The sequence below is a fragment of the Myodes glareolus genome, chromosome 27 (genome assembly GCF_982192425.1).
Source record: "Myodes glareolus chromosome 27, mMyoGla1.1, whole genome shotgun sequence".
Taxonomy (NCBI): Eukaryota; Metazoa; Chordata; class Mammalia; order Rodentia; family Cricetidae; genus Myodes; species Myodes glareolus.
In genome coordinates, this window is record NC_142052.1 from 7,904,185 (window position 1) to 7,921,101 (window position 16,917).

At 40.5% G+C, this 16,917-nt stretch overlaps 1 protein-coding gene across 2 annotated transcripts in view; it reads right to left on the minus strand.

Moving 5' to 3' along the window:
- Grm3 (glutamate metabotropic receptor 3) overlaps positions 1-16,917 on the minus strand; it is a 214,850-nt gene that overhangs the window by 75,478 nt on the left and 122,455 nt on the right. For both annotated transcript variants that reach the window (XM_048433580.3, XM_085684182.2), the window contains exon 3: positions 1,436-2,291. In XM_048433580.3, the coding sequence (XP_048289537.1) occupies positions 1,436-2,291 (856 nt within the window). The remainder of the gene's footprint in view (positions 1-1,435; positions 2,292-16,917) is intronic.

Sequence of the window (16,917 nt, forward strand, 5' to 3'; positions counted from 1 at the left end):
ACTCACAGAGATCTGCCTTTCTTTGCCCCTGATGAGATTAAAGTCCTGTGCCACCACCACCTGGCAAATGGTACTTTGTCAATAACATGTTTTTTTTCTTTCTGTTGTTTGTTTCTATATGAATTGACACAGTGTGCAGATGAGGACAAAAAATAATCTCTAGTACCTCCTGTAACCATTCTAAAGGTAGGCGTCTGTCTCCACCACAAGGATGAAAAGTATGCTGGTCTTACTTCCTTTCCTTTTGTCCTTGGGGGAGATTGAAGAGCAAAAAAATAGGCAAAACCGCACCATGGCATGCTTGTGCTTAGTTTCAAGGTTTCCATGAAGTATACAGGAAATATGGGATAGATGCCACTGGCCTTGATCCTCCCCCACCACTGTCAGCAATGTACAGAGTACGTGAGGTCTAGGTGACTACCTGCAAAGGAAATGTGGGGATTTTATTTGCTCCAGAACATATGGCTTAAGCATATAAACTTCCAATACTCAGACAATGAATTGAAATTGCTCATGCAGACCAGAAGCATTGCTTAATGGCATGGGAGACTTGTAAGCTTATGAACACCCTTGATCACTATAAATAAATGCTACTTACTATTTTATAATTTGGCTTTAATTCCTCAGAGCCGTCAAACCTCAATGAGAACGTAACACTAAAGATGGTGTTTTTTTAATATGTTAATAATGTGAAACTGTATTTAGAAATATTTATGTCCTATTTAGAAGTAGATTAAAGGCAGCAATATTATTTTTGGAGGCACTGCACAGTTACTGATCAGAATGACTTCAATCAGTCTTCAATTTGCTTCTATTCAGGATAGCAGAGAAAGCTGCATTTCATAATGTAATTTGAGAGAACCCACAACTTCTAAAACCCCAGGGGAATGCTTTTGTATTGCAGAAGAAATAGACCACGGTGCTTGGGAGTCACCATGGCTGTCTGGTTGTCTTTCCTATTCTGTTCCTAATTAGGCTCTGGGAAAAGTGACTTTTTCTCACACACGGTGACAGTTATGAGATTCTTTTGCTCAAATTATCCACAAGAAGAGCTTGGAATTCATATTCCTTAGACAGTTGCCAATTCCGCTATGGAAGATTAAATGCCCCTATCATACATGCCATACCCTGCAGTTAACAAGAAAGAGGGTCAATGTAGCGTGGCCCCATCTCTGCGGTGACCGCAGTGGGACTATCAACCCAGCCTAAGGGCCTTCCACTTCCATGTGGCATAGCAGCCAAGATAGTCGACAAAAAATGAACAGGACTATCAAAGGGCTATCGTTGCATTTTGGGATGTTTAAGATTATGAACCCCCTTTTGTGTGGCTCTAAACTTCTAAAGCAGGGGTGTCTGGTTAGGAGCAGAGATATTTGGGTTGTGGTTAAGTCCACCTGTTTATACCACGGAAGACAATTTAAGGGTCACTGCTTACCCGTGAAGTTGATTTTCAGCAAATAATCCTTGTACAATTTCTTCCCGTCCAGGATCTTCATTGCATCACAGAGCTTGGTGGTGTTGGGACAGAGAGTACGCTGCATTTTGTGCAGCGCATGCGCCATGGCATAGACTGCGTTCACCACAAACATGATCTTGGATTCTTGCTCATAGTTGCTGCTGTCGATGGCCAGGTGCTTGTCGCAAACCCGTCTGTGGTTTCTCTTGTTCTGGAGGCTGCACTGGAACTTCTGCTCCCAGAAGTCTCGGAACCAGGGGTTGCGGTGATTGTTGTAGGGGTTGAGGCTCTGGAAGTAGCGGTCGAACTGGCGAACAGGATGGGACGCCAGCTCCAGGGTGATGGCTCCGTAGGCCACGTGCTCACTGCCCTTGACGATGCTCTCCTGCGCGCCCCAGCCGTCGCTGGCCACCCAGGTGAAGGAGGCATTCACGCGGCTGGCTGCGGCGATCAGCTCTCGGGAGTCGTCACTGCGCATGAACAGGACCACGACCCGCGCATTGGGCTTCTGCAGCAGCTCGCGGATCACGCTGTCGTAGGACTTGCGAATGTTGGAGCGGCCCACCTTCTCCGCAGTGGCGATGCAGATGTTGCGCAGCCGGGCTTCCTGCTCGAAGGCCTCAATCCCCGTCTCCCCGTAGTCACCCTCAGAGGCGACAGTGGACACGTAGGTCCAGTTGAAGAAGCGCAAGATCTCGGCCATGGCTTTGGCCTGGTAGAAGTCAGGGGGCACGGTCCTGGCAAAGTAATCATAGCGCGACTTGTCGCTGAGTTTGGCGCTGGTGGAGGCGTAGCTTATCTGAGGGATCTGGAAGAGCCTCAGCAGGTTTGCCACCTGAGCAGAGAGACAAGGAAAGCACCTTTAAAAAAGAACTCAGGCAAATGATTATGCATAAGAAATATCAACACCATTCACGTCTGTGAACAGCTTCCTTTTCATGTGGAGGTCACTTCTAGAGACCTTAACCAGATGCTTTCCTGGGTACGGTGTTTAGGTATTGGGGAGCCAGTATGAAGCAGGTAGCGTATGTTTTGGGGAGGGCACGTGAAAAATGCAAGGTCATCATGACTGGGCTTCTTCAGCTCGGCGCTAGACTCTAGGCTAATGAAACCCGTTCAGAGGCTCTGAACGTGCTTGTTTTAAGCTCCTGAGGTCCTTCTATAGCTCAGCCAGACAATGAACTACAGTGAAGTGACCAAATTCAGTTTTCAGACAAATTGGCTGTGGCTCTATAGAAAGAGCCCGGTGTTTAATTCTCACTTCCCCCTCTTTTGCTAAAAATGGCAATCTCTGAAAGAGTTTAATTTGGGAACGGAGTGCCACATGGACATTCCAAATTAGATATTTATTATCTGGGTTAAGACAAAGGAAAAAAATTCAATTCTACTTAAATTCTATTCCGATCATCCAGTTTTAGGTATATAATTTGATAAACTTCTGAAACCACAGTAACTTTTTCTTTGTCTTGTTTTTTCTTAAAATTTCTAAAAGAAAAGCATACAAATATGCTATCATATTTTCGGTTAAAAATCAAGTGAAGAAGTATTGATGGCCCTGTTAAGAATGATTGCGTACTTTGACATAGTTAAAGCCTATGCTGAGTAAAAAAATTAAAGTTTTTATAAGTTATCTATCAACATTTCACTATTTTTATTTATTGTAGGAGAAAAAAAGGAAAGTGATCCCAGTTTGTCAAGGAGTACTTCATAGATAATTTTAAAATTATATAATTGCATAGACCAAAGTAGATTATATGCATCTTCTAATAAGTTATGCAGGGTGGCATACACATTTAATCCCAGCACTCTGGTGTGTGTATTGGGGGGGGAGAGGGGATCAGGCAGAGGCAGGCAGATCTCTGAGTTGAGGCCTTGTCTACAGAGTGAGTTCCAGAACAACCAGGACTGCACAGAGAAACCCTGTCCCCCAAACAAAACAAAACAAAACAATGAAACAAGAGGTTTTTTTTTTTTATTCTTCCTGAATTCTGAAAGGTTGTCTTTGTGTACTTTATGTTACATAACTCTTTGTGTCAACTTTAATAAGCGAACAAGTTGAGTATTTCTGAAAACTCTATCCTGGGATAAGTTTAGGTCCTTTGAAAATTTTCTTCTGGCAAGTGAAGTTTTGCGTTTACATATGACATGCAGGGAGATCAGCTTGAGATGGGCTGCTCTGAGCACAACAGAAGCAACACGAAGCCGTGGACCTCTGAGTTCTGATTAATACCCATTTCATGTGGCAAAGGAAACCAACAAGCAGGTTTATACACAGCGACACAGCATGTTATTGGAGAGCTGGCCTGCTATTAAGAATAACACAGATATAATCGGAGCTATCAAAAACAATTCCCAATTTCAGTAACTCTCACTTAACTCCTGCTGGAAAATATGAGATGTGACACACCCAATAATGGAGAAATTAGAACCTCAGGTGGAGGCGAAAGGCTGCCTCTATTGGAGGAATGTAGCTCTTCTCTGCTAAGGACAGGATGACGTGCCTACGCTGACCTATCAGAGCACAGGGATGACGTGCCTACGCTGATCCATCAGAGCACAGGGATGACGTGCCTACACTGACCCGTCAGAGCACAGGGATGACGTGCCTACACTGACCCGTCAGAGCACAGGGATGACGTGCCTACGCTGACCTATCAGAGCACAGGGATGACGTGCCTACACTGACCTATCAGAGCACAGGGATGACGTGCCTACGCTGACCTATCAGAACACAGGAATGTTTTTTGTTACTCAGGCTAAGTGCAGGTGGCCCTGAATTGGTTCTGTCATTACTCCTAACACCTGACTTCCTCTGGGCGTTTGTGCCACTATGGCGACTGTGCCGATCAAACCCTTTCTGTGCAGAGACCTAGATTTTCTGGGTAGCACAAGAAAGGACATTTCTTCTTGAGGCAATACTTTTATTATCTTCAAGTTGGAGTCACTAGAACTTGAGTCCTCTAGGGAGACATAAAATGAAAGAAACTAAACAAAAATATATCCAGAGGCATTATTTCCTGGAAGGGAGGAACCATAGTCCCTAAGTTGTTGAAATTTTCTTCTCCCAAAAGGGTAAGGAAGTGTTCAAGATAAAAACGTTCTTGTCTTTTGACTGCTAGATCCTTATGGCGTTATGTCTGCCTCTGCAGAATGTCTGAGAACAACTTATGGTTAAGAAAAAGTGCACAAGAGAGTGAGTTAGTTCCAACATGAACCTTCTCTGTACTGAGAAAATGCGGGGTTAACTGAAGCCTGCTTGAGAAAGCAGTGAGCTAGTATAAGAGACTGACTATTGCCACTGCTTTTACTGCGGCTGTATATGCTCCCCTGCGTGTGTGCTTAAGGGAGGTACAGTTAACTCTAGAAAAACGAGGCAGACTTTCGGAGGTAACATATAAGGATGGAACTTTTGTATGTACAATATTAACTGTGTTGTCTATATTGAGCAACATGGAGCAATAATATGAAGTAATGCTATTCAGACTTACATTATAAACACACTTACAACAAATTAATAATAGGGTAAAGTATTGAAATACTCTTTATTATGGTAAACTGTTCATTTAAAATTAGTTTCCTTAGTTATAAAAGTAATAATTCTGAATTTGTAAGTAGATACCATAGAAGGAGCATTATTATACTCTTCTTTTTTCCCTCCTCAATCTAATCTTATTTCTAGAAAACAATATTCAAAATTTGGTATTTGCATTCTATGGATCCACTTATAAAATCTATGACCATTTATAATGAGTGTGTGCATGTGCTTGTGTGTAGGTGTGTTTGTCTAAATCCACACATGTATTTTCTTTTTGGGTATTTATAAAGGCCTTTTGATCGAAATATTATCTTCATTTCAACATACAAAAATGAATTCTATGAAATCTTGAAATCTTCCCATAGTTTTACAGTTAGAGCATAGCAGAAAATCAAAATGCAAAAGTAGGTGTTTGGCTTCCAGGACCATGACTGTGTTCTTCTACCTTCCTCTATACCTCTACTGTGTGGCCATCATTTTGAGACTTGAAGTGTGGAAATATTCAGCCACAGAGACCACGAGATAGAGGAACAGCAGTAGTGCTTGGTGTATACCATCCACTACCTACCTGATATCAGTAGGCGTGTTCCTTGTTTGTGCATGGTCATGTGTGAATGCAAGGCATACCTGCCACAGCACATATGTGAAGGGAAACCTCGGGGGATGATGCTCACTTCTACCTTTCCATAAACACAGGCATCTGGGGGTTCTTTTGTCTCTAGCACTTCTCCTGTCATAAGACAGGTAGGGTCACAGATGTGTGTTACCACATCTGACTTCATGTGGATTCTTGGGCTTCCCTTTCAGCCTCTGTGCTTATGCAGTGAGTGACCCAGTCACTGATTCTCTCCACAGGCCTCTCAGCTTCTTTTTTTTAATGTAAAATTTAAAATTTGGGGTCGAGAGATGTCTGGTGTGTTGTCAGCTAAGTTCTCTGTCTCATTTGTTGAAAAAAAACTGGGCCCGCAGAACATTCTTGACTTGCTAACTGCCAGATGGTTTCTGAGAGAAAGCATGAAGAAGTGAAGAAAACTCCTACACTGGACATCATTTTGAATGATAAAGGAAGCACTTTCTAAAGATGGGGAAATAGTGTGAAGTTTGGAAGAAAGCTACCCTGTTACGTTATTATTAGTAGGAGAGGAAGGAGGATAACCAAGATCTAGTTATATGTTTTAGATCAAAGCATTTTAAAAGAAGATTTGTCTTTTGTATAAGTAGAAATTATTTAATCAATATAATTTAAGAGAGAAAGAAGGATTTAAAAATAATTTATACAGTATAGTCTCCATAAGAAAGAGAAGATAATTCCCAAATCCCACTGGTTGATGGATACACAAGAGGATTTAGGCTAAGGAATAAGGGGAATCGATGAGTTGGGAGAATCTGTGCTCAACGTGAAACTGAGTGTGAACTCATGAGAAGTGCAGACAGTACAAAACAGAATATGAAAATGGAAGCAGAGTTTGTTATTGCTTTTGTTTTATTCCGACTTGTCTCTCAAGAGAAGACACAGTAGGTAGAAATGGAGCTAATGGCTGAAGAAGTTGATTTTGTATGTATAACAGGCAGTGTCTGATTATGGTGATGGATGTCTAAAAGCACAGAACCTGGGTGGGCTAAGGCAAGAGAATGGGAGCATGAGGCTTGCATGAGCTTCGTAGAGAGATCCTGTCTTTAAAGGTGGATGACAATATTATTCCCCCACTTACTTCTCAATAAGATGCATTCTAACATGGAAATGGTAATGTAAATAAAGATAATATGGATAATTTATCTCACACCAAATCTCTCCAGAATGTAAGAAAAGCTCATAAAATCATATTCAGTTTGCTGCTATCAATGCATTCTGGAAAAGATTGAATTATGAAATTATTTTCATAAATCAATAGTGGAAGGACTAAAGTGTGGTAGAAGAGGAAAAAGGCAAATTCAGAAAACATAAAAGAAGAATAGAGATAAAATTTTAGGCATGGTTTTGGTAATTTTCTAGCTCTCAGTGTCTGAATAAATATGGCACCGACACTTAGAAATGAATGAAGCAATCATTAGGAGTCAGGATGGGCTCAGGACGAGGAGTACATTTCCCTTTCAGCATCGGCTGGACCATTTGAAGAAGAATTGTAGTCTGGAAGATCATGAAGAACCATAGAGGATCATGACTTCAATGAAGCGTTAATGCCATTACCTGGCATCTTGTGAAAAAGGAAAAGAGATAGAAGTTGGATAACAAATTAGATATACACAAGGCAGAAATTTAAAAGATATTCAAAGCATATATTATTTTTGTACAAGGTCTCACTGTACATATCAAATTGACCTCCAACTTGGTATGTCACTGGGCTACCTTTGAATGCATTATTCTTCAGACTCAGCCTGATGAGTAATGGGATTCTGAGTAGGTAGCACCATGTCTACCTTGAGAGCTGCTTGCAAAAAATATGCATATTGTAGCTAGGTAGGATTAAATTTTTCATGAATGCTGTTGGAAAAATAAAAATAATCTTTAAGATCATCGAATTTTTTAAGCATGAAGGAATTATGCAGGTGATCTAAACTTCTATCTTTAAGTGAAGAGACTGACATTCATAAGGGTAAGTGACTTTGAAAATGTACTCAGTCAACAGAGAGAAAAGCCAAGGCGGAGCCTGCTCTCTGCAGAGGATAAGGCTCCTTTTCTACAAACAAGGAGTATTACATCAGCTGAGATCTAAGTTTCTGGGTTTAAACTTTCATGAAAAGAGTTCAACTTTCTCTGTATGAAAATAGGGAAAAATAAAACTACAAAATGAAAGTTGGAGGTTGCAGTCCACAAGTGTTCAACACGGTAGGCTGAAGTGTCAAAGATGGACTAATGAATGCTTCGCTTGCTTGGCATTCAGTTCTGAGTTCACCAGAAGTAGGCAGAGAGCCATGCTAGTCCCCCTGGTCACGAAGTTTCTGTTCTCAAACACTATTGTTGGAACAGTCTTAAGATCAGTATTAAGGTTTATATTCCTGAAATTTTGTCCCAGCTTTTGTCCTACTGGAGATGTATTATCTTTTTCTTTTTCATTTTTGAGATTATAATTACAGCATCTCTCTCTTCCCTTTCCTCCCCGAAACCCTTTCATATGCCCTTCTTTGCTTTCTTTCAAATTCATGAACTCTTTTTCATCAGTTTTTACTGTATGCATATATGTATGTGCAACCCTAATTATAACCTGCTCAATCTGACTAATGTTGCTTAAGTGTCTGGTTAACTAATAGGTGCGCTCGTCCCCAGAGAAGTCGTATGTCCCCATTCTCAGCTCTCCTCAGTTGCCTGTAGTTCTTTGAGTAGGGTTGAGGCACTGTAGGCTTTCTCCTATGCACTCTGCATCATTTATTCTTCTCTTTCTTCCGTTCATTTTTGGCCAGTCCTGTTGGGGTCTGAGGTCTTATGGATGTAGTTTCTGATATTACTAGGAGCTATAATCTCATAGCAAACTCCTTGGTTCTCTGGCTTTTACATTCTTTTTGCCCCTTCTTCCACAAACGACCCTAAGCCTTAGTTGTGGGAGTGGAATATAGATGTATCCTTTGGAACAAAATGAATCTGCATTTTGAATTGTGTTTTTTTTTTCTTTTTGTAATGGTCTGTTGCAAAGAGTTCTTTGATGATGAGTAAGGAATACACTTATCCGTGTGTATAAGGACTAACGTTTGGAATATAGTTAGAGATTATGCTCGTTTAGGAAAGCAGTGGTTGTAGGTTCTCCTCCGAGATCCATGACTTCACTTACTCTGGCTAGGTTTCTCTTTGGTTCATTGGGTCTTAAGTTCAATTAGAGAGCTGTTGGCTACTGTCCCCACTGCACCTTTAAGGTTTTTGTGCCATGCTGGCCCTTATGGTATAGGATCTCTTAATCCTCATTATAACTTTAAAAAGTAGAAAAGGCCATTATCCCATTGCATATATTGAAAACATTGAGGCACAATGTGCTAAAGCATATGTTAGAAGCTATATTTGATCCTGGAAATCCGAGGCCTCTCACTGTATGATCCCAGTCTACTTGGCTCGTTCTGTACCCCAAACTCGTTGGCAATAGTTCTCAGTTCAGTGCTGAAGTGATGAAAGATACTGTGTTTGTCTGTTTGTCTTTCTCAGGTACTAAACCCCTTTATTTGAGGAGCATGAACAATCATTTCTTGTAAGCAAAATCCTTTGAAATTTATCTGGCTATACTTCATCGTGACCTCTTAACAACTGTTTGTGGACTGACCAACTACAGTGATAAAAATGATTTTTTCTAGAATCTCCTGGGAACTTTCTGCTTGGAGGATGAGATCTTCAACCTATAAATATCACAAATGAAATGTGGTAAATTCTGTGCTATTTACTATAACTTTAGGGCAGGAAATGTGCATTTTAATCCATGATGGTATATCCTCAATGCCTCTCAGACCTCAGGGTGCTCCAGGATGTTTGTTACCTGAATGAACTGAGATTGAAGGGGTAATTTTCTGCCCTATCATAGCTTTTCTAAGACAGAGGTAGGAGGAGCCAAAGTCTAGATCCAGAGAACAGTGCAAAGCTACCATCACATCACTACTCCCAATAAACAATCTGATGCACAGGGTAAATTCTTCATTAATTGTATTCAGTTTGTTTTTTATCAAAATAAAGTGATGCATAAGGTATTTATTTGGACCTTTAGTAATCTGCAGCCACAATTTTCGTATCATTAAAACCAATTTCTCCAAATTATGTCTTTATGAACAGGCAAAAGAAAGTCAGTTCTGTATTAGCTGGGTTTATCACTACATAAGTTCCCTAAAGACTATAAAACATATTAAGGGCCTTATCATGAAGTTGGATTAATCAAATCATACATACTTAAATTGCCCTCAAATAAACATATGTCTTAGACAAGGGTCAACAGATGAGTTGATCCTAAGGTCTTCAGGCAAGGTGAGGTTTCTCTGGTTACAAATGCATTGTGTACAGATTTCTAACACTCTCATCAATTGTTCATTTATTATTCCTGCTTTGGGAATATATGAAATGTTGTTTTTCCCATAACCAATTCTAATTGTGGGGTGATACTACTAGCCAAACACTGGTTCATATCAGAACGCTTTCCATGTGCAGAATATATTGTTGTTTTACACTTATTTATAGCGTGTGTGTGTGTGTGTGTGTGTGTGTGTGTGTGTGTGTGCACTAATGCCACAGCGTGAGCATGGAGGTCAGAGGGCAACTGGCAGGGGTTTGTTCTCCCCTTTTACTGTGTAGATCTTGAGGATCAAACTCAGGTTGTTAGGTCTCGCGGTGACAAATGCTCATATTCTTTGGCCTATCCAGTTGACTCATATTAGTTTTAAATCCAAAGTTACTTTGGAACATGCATTTTGGGGGACCTTGAATTTATCCAGAACTAGGAAGTGAAGTATGTTTTCATTGCAGACTAATAAGTCACAAATACATTGACGTTTATTTTTGATTCAAAAAAAATACAAGCTTTTGTTTATTTGGAAATCGTATCTCTTGACAATTGTCAATGTCAGAGGCTCTTTTGTTTAAATTCTAGGTGGCAGCCTTTATTTTGGTGATACTCTGATCATGAAGAACAAAAGAACATGAGCTCTGGGAAATACTCCAGGGTGTCTGCCATTCTTTTCATGCTACGTAAAAAGAGAACGTCAATTGGAAATATTTTGGGGCACCTGTGGTACCCATGTCAAGTCTTGTGGTCATTCCTTCTGCTCAGATTCTCCCTGATACACCACACATGAGCTTTAGGCCTCCTTTAGGCCTTCTGCTTGACATAATGCCATTTTGGAACAGAACAAAACAAAACAAACAAAAAACAAGGAAAAAACCAAAGGCCATGCACTTTCAGAATCTAGTATAAATAAGCACTTGCTAATGTGATTTTCTTCCATGGGAATTATCTTCAGAACGTTCATAGCACTGGCTTCTGAATCTGTGTTGATATATTAAAGGCAAGCAGCAACTGGTTTTTATGTGGACCGATGCTAAGCTACCAATATTCCAGATGGAAAGAGGCACCAAGCACTTCCAAGAAAGAGGCTATGTGCAGGGCTGAACTGTATACATTCGACAAAGAAAGAATTGCTGTGCTCTCAGGAATCTGGAGTACTAACAAGAATAACAGTAGGTTTGCCTTTTGTTCTGTGCTCTTAATAGTCCATATCTCTTTGGGGCTGTTTTCTAAGAATAAGCCTACACCTTTAATTGTTCTCTAACACACGCAGAGCTGAACATTTTATTTAGTTCTTTTAATTAAATGATAATAGGTAAGACCGGGCTAGAACCACTGAGGGCAGCACTTTGAACCATCTGCCCGTTCAGAGCCCAGGGGCCAGGTAAAACGTGCTAGAAGTTGGGAGGTCAAGAAACCCCAGGGCTCCTCCTTTTCAGACACATACAATTCAACTATGAGCTGTACAGAAGATCAGATTGGCTTGTATGTTAAACTGGGACTGGAGGTGGTTGGTAGCTGAGAAACAGCCCGAGGAATCCAAGCTGCTCACATCACACGAGTTAGCTGCCCATGAAGGGTGCCAATCAAACTGTTACTGCAAAAATGGATTCGCCATTATTTCTCTTCTGGCCACATGATCTGTAGCACGTCTGGAGACATTTTTTTTCATAAAAAATTATAAAAAGACTAGGGTCGATTTTAATTTAGAAAATCATATAATGTGATAAGTATAATGAATTCTTGTTTGCTCAGTGGAATATGTAAAAGTCACACGTGCTTGCCTTTCAGGAGCTTCGAACACATATGAGTCAATTTCTTTGCCATGTTCCATCTTGACATAGCCCCAGTGGTGGTCCATGGAAATCTCAAGGAAAAGACCCTAAAAGATGGTCCCTAACACTTAGCATCTGTGGGCTGAAATCTGGATCCTCACATGCTTTTGCTCTACTCATTTGAAAGCAAGGGATTGATGAGTTGCGAAGCTCCTCTGTTCTCCCATTCTCATGGCTTATTGATCAGACTGAAAAGATATTTGGAGCAAGAAATTTTCCTTGAATCTTTTTGTTTCCGAAGACAGACAGTCAGTGAGAAACGGTCAGTGTTTTTGCTGAGACAATGCCGCTCCACACTGAAGGCTCTGTCTTCTTCTGTTGTCACAGAACTATCTCAGGAATATTTCCCACTCAGACTTAGCAGGTTGATACATAATAAAACATCATTTTACCCAAAAAAGCACTGAATCTGTTTCTTTGATGGACCCCCCCCCCCTTTCTCCATGAGTTATTTTTCAGGAGAATCCACGAAACTGAACTGGTTTGGGTTCCAAACAGCAGTAAGAGTACCTGCGGTAACTTATCCAACAGTTACGTTGAGCAGATACGCTTACAAACGCACTCCCTCTCAGGGTGCCAAACACCAAAAGACATGTCACAAACATCCTTCTGTGTCTTAGGTATTGATTTGGGGGAATGTCTCTTGAAAATTTAACAGAGTCACAAGTTAACCTGAGCTATGTTTTTCTGAAGTCCCCGCAGTTACCTGTACAGCAATGATCTGGCAAAGATAATCATTAATAAAAAGACATTCTTAGCGATTCTGGTTGCTAACCGGACGTCAAAACTCTGGGGGACTGACGATGATGCCCCGATGATTGTGTAAGTGGGTTGGGTCACTTTTGAGGTCCTGCACTAACTCAGGAAAGATGGATACACACGGTATCATTTAGAGGGAACAGAACTATGCTATTGGGGATTTCTTTTTTAGTTGTATTGCTTGAGCAAAGCTGTCGGACACAAAAGGAGTGAACTGTGTAGTGTGGTTCAGTACCCAGGACTAGACCAGCATTTTAATCCCAGCTACATCTCTCAGTAGCTCCGTGAATTTAGGCAACATCATTTAATTCTTTAGGCATCAGTTTCATCATTTATAAAAAGGGAATAAGAGTAATTCTAGATTTATGAAGTTACATATGGATTATATAACAATATATGGGAAATATTTATTTACTGACTTGCCTAAGGTAAAAAAATAAAAATTTTTATAGGTGGCAAAGATGATGTCTATTCAAGGAATTTTCCTAAATGTAGATTTTTCTAAAAACAAACAAACCAAAATTACACCGATGTTCTCACTGCCTCACTTGTAGGTAAAGAAAAATAAAAGGATCACATTCTGAAATGCAAACGTAAGGCACAGACCAAAGAGCAACTCAGGTGAGATAATGCAGGTCATACTGTTTAAGGGTGAACTTGAAGCATAAGCAGAGGTTTTCCTTTTTTTTCCAGAAAGTGATAGCAGGGACCAGGCCTTTGGGTAGAAGAGAGAACTCAAACAATGGGGAGGGTGCCTGTAGCTTTATTATTATCAGGTTGGCCACCAGAGAGCATGTGCCTCAAAGGATCAGGCGATGGTAAAGACATGGGGATAGTAAGTGGACAGCCAAAGGTTTTATAGGTAATTATGGATATTTTGATCTATATTATTTAGGATCTAAAAATTAAAAAAAATATGTATAGGAGTGATATAAGCTTTAAAAATATGACAGTGGATAGATTCCAACATGAAAGTCAGTAGGTCAAGAACACTTGTTCTGATGTAGACTGAATTCTCGATGGCCTGAAAGCATGTAGTTCCCTGAAACTCTGAACAGCTTAATGGACGTATTCAGATTAAGGTTTTGGAAAGAGAAATTAGCTCTCCTCAAACTTATTTCAATTGGTTGATAGTAATCATTCAGAAACCTATTCTTTTTTGTTTGTTTGTGTCATTGGTTGGTCACCATCCTGGAAGGATGCGGGTTTTAAGCTACGATAGTTGTTGGAAACTGTGGGAAGGCTGAAAGTTTTAAAGTAAAAGTCAAAATAACTTCCTGAGAGCAGCTCAGAAGAGATCAGACAAGACTTTCTGTACTACAGAGCAGATCGCTCAAGAGTGTTAAATTGCCCACTCCAAGAGTTGAAGCGTCTGCTGACCTTAATTGTTAGGTTTTTTTCAAATTTGATACAGATGATATATTTAAAATCTACTTTGTGAACAAAAGCAGTGTATAATTATTTCATCTGTCCATTAAATGCCAATCAAACCTTGCCTTTTATAGACAAATTCCACAAGCTGTATATCGTATGTGCTCTCTCATGTTTTCTACCTTGAGAAAGTTTAGTAGCCCAGTTTGAATTCCACAGAGAAAATCACTGGGTACTAGGTGACATACCCAAATGTCACCCTGGGATGCACACCTGGCCTGTTCAACGGTAGTAATTGGTGACAAATATCTCAAGATGTTTTACCCTCCTGACCATGTGGCAGAAAAAACAATGCAGATCTATATTTAGAGCATCATTTTTGAAAGTATTGCTGCTATTGTATTTTCTCCCGTGCTACATTTCCCAACCTTGGATATGAAGTCAAAGAGCTGGCAAGAATTAAGACTTTGTCACTAGTAACAGAGGGATTTCCATAATATGCCAGGTGGTGTTGTCAAAAATAGCGACATTATAATTTTAGTGTTTGAAGTCCCACTGATACACAGCCTGGAGTACCAGAGTTTGCTCAGAGTTTAACTGCAGGTGTTTGGGGAACATTGTGCTTAAGTCCCCCAAGTCACTAATTGGAAAAACACTCTTAGTTCTCACCTGCATTTTCGAAAGGATTAGGAAAAAGCACTTCAACTATTATTAATTCAGTGGACTTTCATCATGATGAACTGCTAAGGGTTGACTTTGTCCATATTAACATACTGAAACTTGTATATATTGATTCATCGAAAGGGGGCATAGAAAATGGTAATTCGGAAAGGAAACTTTGTATCATTGAAACAGTAATTTCTTAGGTTTAGCTAAATGTGTCAGGAGTCCTATTTCAACCAGCTTACTTAGTAATCTGTAGTCAGAAAGCATTTGCTAATACTTTAGGAATGTCTCTGCTCTTTGCTTTCTATCCCATGATGTCCATCATGGACTGAGATCTGCAGTATAAATAAAGATGGCTCACAGCCAAAGGGTATTCTTTTTCTAGGAATTTACACCCTATGCATAGTGGTCTTGGCGGCAGCCTCTTGTATCTCACTAGTTTCCTAATAAATATAGAACAGAAGGGGAAATTAATTAAGGAACAAATTAACCTCAGAGAAAAAGGAAATATAGTGTATCTTAGGTAATTACCTCTGGAGAGAAATTTCTACAATAAAGCAATGATAGCAAAAGCACCATTAATTATTATTGCTGGTGCCTCCCTCCCTGTGATAAAACCCTTGAACACCATTGCCCCTTCTTTTGTAAAGCCGAGCAAGAGCAATAGACGGTCTTAAAACTAGGTGGCTCTAGAATGGGAATGCTGAGAAGGAAATACAGTGGCTCTATCTGAGACAACTTTTGAGTAGGATGTTTCTGGAACTTAGATCAGACCGAGAGAGGTAATGATGGATACACTATTACCTTTGGACACAAGGGGTGGGGTGTCGCAAACTTATCGGAATTTCAGCTTGGTGCCATCTTTTGGTGTTGGGAAAGGAGTGGCGGGCTGTGTTCCCGCCACCCAGCTAGCTTTACCCGAAATAATTACACGGAAACTGTATTCTTTTAAACACTACCTGGCCCATTAGTTTCAGCCTCTTATTGGTTAATTCTCACATCTTGCTTTAACCCATATTTAGTAATCTGTATAGCACCACGAGGTGGTGGCTTACCTGGAAAGATCCTAACCTGTGTCTGTCTCAGAGAGGAGAGTCATGGAGACTGCCTCACTGCCTTCTTCCTCCCAGAATTCTGTTGTTTACTCTGCCTACCTAATTTTCTGTCCTATCAAAGGGCTAAGGCAGTTTCTTTATTAAGCAATGAAAGTAACACATAGGCAGATGACCCTCCTCCATTATTTTGGTATCTAGGTTCCTCTTAAAACTATTCCTCTTGACCGGGCTAGAGTTGGTGAAAGAAACAAAACACAACAAAAATGAATAGTTTGAAAAATGAGCCCCGTGAGCCAAGTACTAGCATCTCCAGCTTAGATGTCAGAGGTTAAAAGCTCTTAGGCAGGTTGCACTCAGAATTTCAATCACTGTGTTGAATATTTTCTAGAGCGACATACTGAACACTTAACTGTTTCCTGCCATCAGCATAGTTGCAACATTAAGCTCACTAAATGCAGCTACCATTTTAGTTTTTCAGCTAATAAGTTAACAAGCAAATTTTAGCGCTGGCCTTTGTCTCCCACAAAAACAGAATCGTGCTCTTTCCCCGTGTGTCAAATATACAGTATTAGGGTGTCTGGCATTTAAGAGGTCTTCTGAAGATATATATTGATTGTACCTTGGGCCTGATGCATGCTAGGCCACACCTCTACTATGGAACTATATCTGCAGCCTGTTTACTTATTTTCCGTTTTCCTATAGACCCTTCCTGATTTGCTCAGCCTAGCCACGACTGTCGTTCTGTAATTCAGTCTGCACTTGAACTTTCAATTCTCCTTCCCCTGCCTCCAAAATTACAGGTCTGTACCACCAGGCCTATCTCTGTATATAATCTTTCTGTGGAGAGACCACGCAGAGCCAAATGAAAGCCAGGATGGGGCTCTCAACTTCTCTGCTGTGGTTCCAGACATCCAGGTGGGTGTAGTCTTGGACTTGTCTGTCTGAGAACCAGTGGCGTGTTAGCCTGCAGGAAGCTCTCAGATGAAGGCATCTTGTGGCTGCTGTGGTGACAGGAGAGAGGAGGGCACTCATCCCTCTCCTCATCTGTCTTGTATATGACACTCAGTTCTCCACTTCAGGAAAAAGTCTCAGTTCTTACTATGATCTAGCGAAGAGGGTAATGGTTGTGACCACAATCCAATACTCATTTTGGGACTTTCTATGTTTTGGAGGTGTAACAGTTTATCATATGGTAATTCTTGGAATTTGTTGGAAACATTTCCTCCCTGCCTTGCAGAGAGCTTATTTCAGGTGCTGGCAACATACAGAGAAG